Source organism: Labrus mixtus, chromosome 23, assembly GCF_963584025.1.
Source record: "Labrus mixtus chromosome 23, fLabMix1.1, whole genome shotgun sequence".
Taxonomy (NCBI): domain Eukaryota; kingdom Metazoa; phylum Chordata; class Actinopteri; order Labriformes; family Labridae; genus Labrus; species Labrus mixtus.
In genome coordinates, this window is record NC_083634.1 from 19,656,906 (window position 1) to 19,668,138 (window position 11,233).

At 43.7% G+C, this 11,233-nt stretch overlaps 1 protein-coding gene across 1 annotated transcript in view; it reads right to left on the bottom strand.

Moving 5' to 3' along the window:
* The window catches only part of trpc5a (transient receptor potential cation channel, subfamily C, member 5a), a 104,322-nt gene that overhangs the window by 16,719 nt on the left and 76,370 nt on the right, over positions 1–11,233 (bottom strand). Inside the window, exons 9-13 of the mRNA XM_061031125.1 lie at positions 7,715–7,852; positions 6,826–7,024; positions 4,008–4,147; positions 1,640–1,840; positions 457–578 (exon numbers count right to left, since the gene is read on the bottom strand). Of these exons, the coding sequence (XP_060887108.1) occupies positions 457–578; positions 1,640–1,840; positions 4,008–4,147; positions 6,826–7,024; positions 7,715–7,852 (800 nt within the window). The remainder of the gene's footprint in view (positions 1–456; positions 579–1,639; positions 1,841–4,007; positions 4,148–6,825; positions 7,025–7,714; positions 7,853–11,233) is intronic.

The following is an 11,233-nucleotide window of genomic DNA, read 5'->3' on the forward strand; positions in this document are numbered from 1 at the left end:
CATTCTATACGGCTCCTGTCACTTCAAAAACCAATCGACCAGTTTCGTCCTCTGAGCAGCACGGTAAATGTGGATGTAGGAAGAGGGTCATTGTTGGAAATAACAAAATCATCCACAGTCTGCAAGTGGTTGCCATGGTTGCTTCTCTTCTTTTTTGGCACAGTTCTGCAGAGCTACACAGACACACCAAAACACAAGGATGTAGAGCTCACTACGGCGCAGGTCACTACAATGCAGGTCTCTATAGCGTATCTTCGGCATAAATACAACGCAGATGTATAAACCAGGCTTATGCATGACCTGATTCCATGTTAAATATCAGATCAAACACATTATTTCCCCTCGAAAGCATCGATCAAACTCATAATTACTCTCCAAATCTTTGCGTTACACTCCGTCCCAGAATATTAAAGTCACAAATATGGACACACAGGGTTAATATCGGAGGGTACTCACGTTGAAAAGGCGTTGTTTTGCCTCTCACAGCGGATGCCTTTGCAGTTGTTGTGTTCTTCTGAGGCCTTGGTCTCGTAGTAGAAGTACAGCTGGTTCAGACCGTTAGCAAACGCCAACAGGACCTGAAGGACAGAAAGCGTTCTCATCTCTTTATACAAACACACATTCTTAAGAGCTGTGAGGAGTAGACATTTAGTTTTGTTCAAGGAATAACAAGGTTTTTTTCCCAAACACTCAAAACATCAATGCTGGCATGAGATGCTGTTGAGTCATTGTGGGCCAATCATTGCGTTGTGTTACAGGGCTTGACCTTCTGCTCCTACAGGGCATTTTAAACGAGCCATTCTTCATAAACAGGATATAAACTGTGTGATGTTACGCAAAGCTGATAACGACAGGCCATGAAGTCCTCTGGGCTTCCAGCTCTCTGGGATTGATTTGAAAGACTTCAGGGAGCTAAACGGTTCTCCGGTGGATCGCGTTGGAGGTTAGGAGTTCCCCTGAGAATTCATTAATGAAGTAGACCGGTGTTGTCCTTCCATCATCGATGAAGGACACAGTGTTTGAATATGTATTAGCAATAGAGGAAGTGATGGATTCTTACAAAGTTTCAGACAGATATCAGTTTGTTCTGGAAGATGGCTTTAGAGTTTTCCAAAGATGATCTTCTGGGATTTTTTTTGGCTTTTATGAGACAGGACAGAGGTGCTGCTTGTCAACAGGCAAGGTAGGCAACTTCTTGGGGCTCCAGACCAGTAGGGGGCCCTCTGGGGCTGACAGACTTTACACTAAGATCCTTGCCAGACTGGGCCGTCGACCCACCAGTGTCAAGCTGTCTATGACAGTCAGTGGTCTTTTTTTTGGGGTCCATCCCACACCAGCTAGATAGCTTGCCTGCTCCTCAATTAGCAAGACGTTTGTTGGACTCAGCATTTCCAAAATGGCGACCCTCATTGTTGGGCTTCATAACGCCTTTCCAGAAACCGATGGGTGACATCACTGAGACTACGGCAAAGCCCTTAGATTTGACTCCTTTCCCAAGCTTTGCACCCAGAGCTGATAACACGGTCGACTGGGACAGGTTGGTTTATCTTTAAACCATCTCCATCACACATCTAGAACTGAATATTTGTGTTGTTTGAGCAATCGAAACCAAAGGTAGGTTTTTGAATCTGTTACTCACCAGGCAGTAGATGAAGAGGAACTTGAGGATGTCCAGCAGCATCCTGCCCAGCGAGATCTGCAGAGGCCCGAGGTGAGAGTTGGCGGTGAAGAGGGAGATGAGTCTGAGGGAGCTGAAGATGTTGGCGATGGCGAACAGAGCCTCGGCGATCAGCGTGGGGTGCCACATCTCCCACTCCTCCCGGGGTCGAGAGGAGTTATACTGGAGGCAGCAGAGAGGACGGAGATAGGAGTTTTTTTTATTATTACTACCAGAGAAGGAGAACACATGACTCACAAACAAGCCGAGACGAAAATGTGACAAAACCTCTGAGGTTATTTATTTCTATCAGTTTTATGTCTATGCATTCAGTGTAGTTGGTCTTGGTTGTGTTTAGCCTAGCTTAGCATTAAAATAACAGAAGCAGGGAGGGGGAGGGGCAGTAAAAGACATGAAACAGAAGTGAGGAAAGCAAACTAACGTTCTGTCTTTACTTCTTTGCACCAAAGGCATTTCATCAGACATTTTATGAAATAGAAGCTGTTTTTTTTATTTTCAGCGAGAATTTTCATTTTTTTTGGAAACTTGCTGGAATATTCAGAAAGGCTGAACGGTGGTGCAGTGGTTAGCGCTGTTGCCCCACAGCGAGGAGGTTCCTGCTTTGAAAAGTGTTCCTTAGAGGATAACAGTCATGATTTTGTGACTCCTTATCCCCTGAATCCCCCTCATGCTCTCCGCTGTTCTTTCACTTCACGGTTAGTGTTAGTTTTTTCTTTTTCCTCATCGTCAACATCCTCCTCCTCTTCTTCTACCTTTCACTCTCGAATGTTTGACTCCACTCGCTTACACATACTCTTCTCTTTTTATGCAATGTTTTGTTTCTTTGACTCTTTCCCTACTTACAGTTTTACCTCTCTATCCAGATCATTTTCCCAGCATGCTTTGTTCCCACACTGTTTTAGTTTTTTTGCTTTTTTCATTTCATCTGTCTCTCTGTCCATCTCGCCGTCTTTTTTCTCTGTCGGTTTTCTCACGCTTGGCTTCCTTCTCATTCAAAATTCAGCCATTAGACTTCCACAGGATGTCTGTCTTATTAAGTCTGCCTCTATTAGCATCCACACACACACACACACACACACACACACACATAGACACACACATACACAAAGACACACACTTACAGTCACACCGAGGGACGGCTAGAAACAGAAATATGCACACAGATGCACACTCATTAATTTATAGACTCTCTTGCACCTTCTCTCAGATTCCCTCTATTTGTCTGTGTCTCTCTCTCTCTCTCACACACACACACACACACACACACACACACACACACACACACACACACACACACACACACACACACACACACACACACACACACCACACAGTGACGGAGCAAAATTTAAGCTACCAGCTCTCCTTCGGATTTAAAAAAAATGTTGTAAATATTTCAAGGATTTAAAAAGTAAGAAAAATGGCGCCAACAGCTGCCTCTGTGTGTGAGTGTGTGTGTGTCTGTGTGTAGCGTTGTATCACTTCCAGTCGACTTGTGTTGGTGTATGTTTGTGGGGATACAGTTGTGTGTCCGGATCTACATGTGTGTGTGTGTGTGTGTGTGTGTGTGTGTCCTCATAAAACTGTGTGTATGAAGGACCTGTGTAGGAGGGCCGCCCGCCACCATCAGTGACTCACAGCTGCTGCAGATGGCCCGGCCGTCTGGTGTGTGTTCACGTGTGTGTGTGTGTGTGTGTGTGTGTGTGTGTGTGTGTCACCCTTTGCTCTTAATAATTAAATTCATTGCACACATGTATGCAAAGTGTGCAGCGAAATAAGTATTATTAAATCTGAAAGCTGTGCAGTGAGAGTGAGAAACAAAATAACTGGAGGTGCCAGTTAGCTTAGCGGTTAGCGTGCGCCCTAGTGTGCAGAGGCTATGGTCCTCTGAGCGGAGCTGGCGGGTTTGAATCCGACCTGTGGCTCCTTTCCTGAATATCAAGCTCTCCCTGTCTCTGATTTCCCGCTCTGTTCACACCCAAAAATAAAACTAAAAGCATCAAAATGAAACTCACAGTTGAATTTTGCAACTCCTGTTTAATGTGTTGAAGGTCAAAGGTCACAGCTGATGCTTACTTTTCAAGGAAGGCTTCCTACTGCTGCACTACGGGGACGTTATCAAGGAAGTACAGACACAGCGTTAGTGTGTTCATTTGTGGACAAATCTTTTTTGTTGTTGTTGTTTAAAAATGTTCAGACGACAACACCTGAACCTGAGTCCCCCGTGTCCCCCGTGGCCCCCGTGGACTTCAGAGGTCAGCCTGTAACAATCCTGTGACTCCATCTTAACTTTTTTTATCATCGACACAGAGAGAAAGGAAATCCTTACCTTGACGTAAGCCACTATCTTTAGCGATATGGTGGCCAGGTAGAGCGAGTTCATGGCGAAGTCCATCAGGTTCCACCAGTCGTGGATGTACTCTGTGAATCCCCCGTCCCACATCTCCTTAATCTCTGCCCAGATGAAGCCTGAAACACACACACACACACACACACACACATACACATAGTCATGCATTTGTGAGCACATTAAAGCCTTCCATCAACTCTTCCTATCTGCTCTCTTATCAAACTTCTGTTGCATATTTTCTTTTGGCAGCAGCCTCCTGTTGTTCTGAGTGACTGATTTTAGAAATATTCAGGTTTTACTCTAAATAATTCATCCATGATCACTTGTATGGTTATATTCAGAGACGTTATACGCGCGATTTAGGTCAAGAAGTAATTAATCAGTAAGTAAGTAATCTGCTATAAAGTCGAACCTGACTTCCCGTACTACATTTGCTGGTTACCATTTTTTAGTGAATGTCAACATTCTCAATCACATCAGGAACTGCTTTGGTTTCCTCTCTTAAGGATTGCACTCTCAAAAATCAGGCTTAGAGGGGTCTCTGAGAGTAGTACGGGAGGTAGAGTCTTCAGTTACCCCTCTATTTCAGCCCTGCTCAGAACAGGCTGTTTCTGTGTCTGTACCTTTAAATATGTAAATGAGCTGTGTCTGACCACGCCCCCTCTCTGGAAGGTGCTTGGGTGTACTCGGTGCTTTCTCGCTCCATGTCCTATTGTTTACGGTGAGAAGGCAGACTCAGAGGGCAGAACAAACACCTAGCTGTGGGAGTGTCACCCACCTGGGGGAGGGGCTACTGCCCTTTGTGATGTCATGAAGGGAGAATCTCCAAACAGCCTGTTTGAGCACACATTTTCTGAAAAGTGGAGCAGGCAGAAGACGGAGAGGATGGACTTTTCTCATCATTGGGGGTTTGTAGACGGACTAGGGACACATAGTGAAGTGTGTTTTATATATGTGACCTTAAAGGGAACTGTCCCTTTAAGACGCAATTTCTGAATATCATGTTCCTGATAGTTTTTGGTTCATTTACCTACAGGGACTGGTGAGACTAAAACTTGAGTGTAATTTTCCACATTTGAGTCTTTGGAACCACGTTGAACTATTTCAGTTTTTATTTTCGAGCTTTGAAAAAACTCTTTAAAGGAGAACAACAGCAAGTGTGAGCTCCTCAACATCCTCTACAAGCAGCTCATGTAGTGTCTCTTATCATCCAAAGCCTTTCAGAGCCGAGTGTCTCGGAGCGATTTAGGCAGGATGAAAAGCGAGCAGACACACAGAGAGCGAGAACAGATGGTTTTGTGTTTTCCTCAGCGATCATAGCGGATGATGGTTCGGATTTGGAAATGATTGCTGTCAGCTAAGAGAGAGAATATGGAGATGTAATCACTCACACACACACACAACCGACCGCCCACACACACACCACGTCCACCTCCTCCACACTCGCAAGCATCCGACCACACACACACACCCACACACCCCAACAAACACACACACGTATACACACTGGTGTAGACACACTCGGGGTCTTCTCGATGAGCAGCAATCAAAGTAAAGAAAAAAAAAGTTATTTTAAAAAGTGGTTGTATTTTTTTGTTTCTGTTTTTCAGAGTACGGCTGCTTACTGGACCATGACGTCTTCAAGTTCTTACAACGAGTGCAGAGAATTAGAGACTGGAAACGTGGAGTAACTGGTAATGATCGCAGAGGTCGTCTTAATCCTGCACAACTCTACTCAGTCCTTCGGTTGTAAATAACAACTCAATCAGAAAATATCCACAATATTTCATCATCACAAAGACGTCAGGTCATTCGATAATTTAGTCCAGTGTGAATCAGAAACTATTTGATTTTGTGTCACTTCCACTCCTCTGTTCCCTCTGTGTGTATGTTTGTGGTCACCTGGACTTGGTGTCACTGACTGAGATCGTAACACCAGACAGGTTGCGGCGGTATCCAGGGGAATTAAAAAAAAAAAAAACTACAAAGAAGTTGAAGTTAAAGGCTTTATATGCGATAAATTCACACTGCATGTAAATGTACCTGAAATGAGCGTGATCTAGAAACACAGTTAAGCAGTGAGTACAGTATGTTATTCTTCTTTTCTCTAGTCCCTCAATTAAACAACTTTTATACACGAGGGGAGGAGTCAGCCGGCTGTCCGGGCGATGTAAACAAAGTGAAGATAGGACTCTGAAAACTCTGAAAACATCACAGACAGTGGGACTCGGGTGTTACACCCATTGTAGACAGTCATGACTCACAGAGTTATTTTCAGAGGATACACTTGATTTATACATTTAAGTGTTAAAAATCACATTTAAAGACTTTAAATGTTCTTTGAGAAAGAGGTGTTTTACTTCTAATCACAGTAATTATGTGGAAAAACAGCCGATCAGTCCGCCCAGTCTGAGACCGAGACAAGACCGAGGAAAATGCTTTCAGTTCTGAAATGAGACCTTCAGAAAGTGGAATTGAGAAGAGTGATTTCGAGTACTAGCTCAGTCTTTCACTCGTTGCCAGATTGTCCTTTTACCACCGTGGTATTTTTTTGTTAGCATCTTTGAAAACATCAGTTTCGCTGCATTAATCTCGTCTTTTCCGTGCTAAAAGACTTCTTCATTCCAACGCCAAGCTCCGAATCCAAATCCTCACCTCTGCTATACTGCTTCTGACTCTGAAGAACCCGACCCCAGAGTCCTGCTCTCACACCTCACACCTCCCATTGAAAATGATTAACGATGCAGTTCAGTTAAGTAAGGTCTGTTAAAGTTGAGGTAAAAGTCCGCGTACGTACCCACCACCCACGGGAGGATCATCCACTCCACGATGGTGGGCGGGGGTCCCTGCATGTGCAGGTTGGTGCGTGCGATGTGCTGCGAGGCGAGCAGCAGCAGGAAGAGGAAGGTCAGGTAGGACGCCGTGTGACAGATGAACTTGATGAAGGGCTTCTTGATGAAGCGTCCCAGAGCGCTTTTAGGAGCCAGCAGGTAGATCTGAGGAGACGCAGAGACATGACATGTTTTAGTTTTTATTCAATTATCTGTCCTGACAGTTCTTATGAAGGTACAAAACAGAAGAAAGAACAATCTTTGAAAGAAGATTTGTGACTCTTCTCTCTCAGATTTATGACCTTGTGTAACAACAAAGTGTTTTCAAGTTAAAAGACATAAAACAATCCTCTTTAGCGCACTAATGTCTCTCGATTTTTTCAGCATTTTTTTAACATCTTCAAAGACGCTTGGTTGTTGTTAGTCAGCTCGGGGAGAGTTAGCTCGGGTTAAACTTGAAACGTTTGGAGGAGCTAAAATTTCAAAAGTTTCAAAATGCTAACGCTAATGCTAAATAGAACTCAAAAGTGACCGCCGGCTTTTTCAGCAGCTCTGGTCAAATCCTCCTTTGACATTTCACAAAATCCTTATGTGAATGCTTCACACAATGGGACGATGGGAAATGAGCTTTACAGGAATTGAGCAAAAATCTTGTAAACATTAAGTCATCAACTCGTCTTCCTTCCTCTCTCCTAACCTTCCTTGTATCTTTTAAACTTCCCTTTATCCTTTCCTTTCTCGCCTCCTTCCTCTCTTCCTCGACCACTTTCTGCCCAGTATTAATTTTAAGCATCTGTAATACAGACCCCCCCCCCCCCCCCTTTGTGAATTCTCCCACCCTCCCTCCCTCCATACCAGAGAGAAGAAAGGAAACAGGAGTCCGATGATGAAGCAGGTGACCAGCTTGACCGCCCAGTGTCGTCTCCTCCAACCCGGGAAGCCATCGTACCAAAGCGTGGCGAGGAGCTGCTGACAGTTAGGCTGAGCCACGAACTGAGGAGAGAGAGAGAGAGAGAGAAAGGGGGGGGGGGGGTGAGAGAGAGAGAGAGAGTTAGCAGTGTAATTGTCTGTTTCTTGAAATAAATGAGCCTCACGTTGTTATCGAAGGACTAAAGCAACAACATTTATCTTCTGCTTTCTTGATAGCAGCTTTAAAGTCGGGCTCATGCATCATTCAGAGTTTGAGTTTAAAAATAACCTGCAGATAACCGACCGTGTGACCTTCAAAACACAGAGCTTAACACAGTATTATTGTATTTTAAGGAGCTAACTGTGCGTGACCTCCGCAGAGTCTGACAGTCTCCCCCCCCACCCTCTTGCTCCCTATCCCTCTTTCTGCATTTTATCCCATCTCTCCCCCGATCCCTTTCAAAACCCGGCGCAGTCTAGGCCTGTGAAGGCTGTTTCATCATGAGCCGGGGATCCAGCTGAAGATTTCTGCCTTTTAATAACAATGAGTAAGGTCTTTTACCTGCTTTATGTAACATAACAATGAGTAAGGTCTTTTACCTGCTTTATGTAACATAACAATGAGTAAGGTCTTTTACCTGCTTTATGTAACATAACAATGAGTAAGGTCTTTTACCTGCTTTATGTAACATAACAATGAGTAAGGTCTTTTTACCTGCTTTATGTAACATAACAATGAGTAAGGTCTTTTACCTGCTTTTTATAACATAACAATGAGTAAGGTCTTTTACCTGCTCTTTGTAACATAACAATGAGTAAGGTCTTTTACCTGCTTTATGTAACATAACAATGAGTAAGGTCTTTTACCTGCTTTATGTAACATAACAATGAGTAAGGTCTTTTACCTGCTTTATGTAACATAACAATGAGTAAGGTCTTTTACCTGCTTTATGTAACATAACAATGAGTAAGGTCTTTTACCTGCTTTATGTAACATAACAATGAGTAAGGTCTTTTACCTGCTTTATGTAACATAACAATGAGTAAGGTCTTTTACCTGCTTTTTGTAACATAACAATGAGTAAGGTCTTTTACCTGCTTTTTATAACATAACAATGAGTAAGGTCTTTTACCTGCTCTTTGTAACATAACAATGAGTAAGGTCTTTTTACCTGCTTTATGTAACATAACAATGAGTAAGGTCTTTTACCTGCTCTTTGTAACATAACAATGAGTAAGGTCTTTTACCTGCTTTATGTAACATAACAATGAGTAAGGTCTTTTACCTGCTTTATGTAACATAACAATGAGTAAGGTCTTTTACCTGCTTTTTGTAACATAACAATGAGTAAGGTCTTTTACCTGCTTTATGTAACATAACAATGAGTAAGGTCTTTTACCTGCTTTATGTAACATAACAATGAGTAAGGTCTTTTACCTGCTTTATGTAACATAACAATGAGTAAGGTCTTTTACCTGCTTTATGTAACATAACAATGAGTAAGGTCTTTTACCTGCTTTTTGTAAAGTGACTCAAGATAACACTTGTTATGAGTTGACGCTATACAAATAAAAATTGATTGATTGACAGTTTGAGTCTTCAGAGTAACACGGTCTGAACTGAAATGAATTCCTCCTTAAACTTTTTTTTATCTGACGCGAGAGAAACAGATCGGGTTGTGCATCCAAAAACAAAGACCCTCTAAGTATCTGTCAGTATGAGGCTCTAAAATCAAAACCTCAAACATTCTTAAAACAAAACTAGCAAAGTGTTCAGCAGAAGAAGTTTGTTTAGTATTGTAACACATCTAAACACAAATCTAACAGGAAACATGGATACACATGAGGCCTCCTTCACTTTGACTCGAGGTCTTTCAGATTCTGGATCTTCAAAGTTTTTATAGAATAACTCAATTAAAAGGAAAAATAGGTCAAAACACAAATGAAGGAACAATGTTTGTTACATTTGTTACATAACTTCAATATGAGACGTGATGTTTTTGTCCTCTCCTCTTCAAAGTCCAGAGAGAGAAGCCGAGGAGTCGAGGGAGGGGATGTTTACGAGCACACTTTAAAATGAAATGAAGGGAAGAGGAGCCACTCAGAGGAAATGAAAAGACGTCTTTCATTACGTTTCAGAAGGAGGTAAACTCTACGATCTCAGACCCTCGTGATGAATCAGCACAAGAAGTTTTTGATCTTCCTGCCACGACAAACCAAAGGTTACTCGTGCTCGTGGCGAGAAGTGAAGGCGCCCCGTTGTTCAGGTCGCTTCCATTTACATCTCATTACAGCTCGCCGTCTCGCACGGCTCGGCATCAAACCAGAGACCTTCAGCCGCCCTCTGAGTCACGGGGACGCAGCCAAGTCGCGTCTTTTTGTCTCTTAACTCCTCCTATTGTGTCCTCTCTCTCTCCTCTCTCTCTCTCCTTCCTCTTACTCTCTCTCTCCTCTCTCTCTCCTCCCTCTCTCTCCTTCCTCTTACTCCCGCTCTCTCTCTCTCCTCTCTCTCTCTCCTTCCTCTTACTCCTCTCTCTCTCTCCTCTCTCTCTCCTCTCTCTCTCCTCCCTCTCTCTCCTTCCTCTTACTCCCTCTCTCTCTCTCTCTCTCCTTCCTCTCTCTCTCTCCTTCCTCTTACTCTCTCTCTCTCTCCTCTCTCTCTCTCTCCTCTCTCTCTCTCCTTCCTCTTTCTCTCTCTCTCTCTCTCCTCTCTCTCTCTCCTTCCTCTTTCTCTCTCTCTCTCTCTCCTCTCTCTCTCTCCTTCCTCTTACTCTCTCTCTCTCTCTCCTTCCTCTTACTCTCTCTCTCTCTCTCTCCTTCCTCTTACTCTCTCTCTCTCTCTCCTTCCTCTTACTCTCTCTCTCTCTCTCCTTCCTCTTACTCTCTCTCTCTCTCTCCTTCCTCTTACTCTCTCTCTCTCTCCTTCCTCTCTCTCTCTCTCCTTCCTCTCTCTCTCTCCTTCCTCTCTCTCTCTCTCTCTCTCCTTCCTCTTACTCTCTCTCTCTCTCTCCTTCCTCTTACTCTCTCTCTCTCTCTCCTTCCTCTTACTCTCTCTCTCTCTCCTTCCTCTCTCTCTCTCTCCTTCCTCTCTCTCTCTCCTTCCTCTTCCTCTCTCTCTCTCTCTCTCTCCTTTCTGTTTCTGTGATCACCTCAGACGACCCTTCAGACGCCAGGTTATCTATCACTGTGTGTGTGAAGTGTGTGATTTATCCCCCCCCCCCCCCCCAACAAACAAGCCTATCAAAAATAAACGAGCCAAACAAACGTCCCGCTCTTCTCCTGCTCGTCCTCCTTCACACAAGGACACGCGGTAAACATTTAGCTAAAAGCTTCAGAAGGCAACGCGCCAGAGAGAGCGCCGGGTCGGCAGCTGAAGCCGTCAATCAAATGTCCCGGCTCGGGTTGTCAACATTTGGTGTCGGCTGCAGATTCCAACACTTCCTTGTTGTTGTTGTTTTTTTCCCA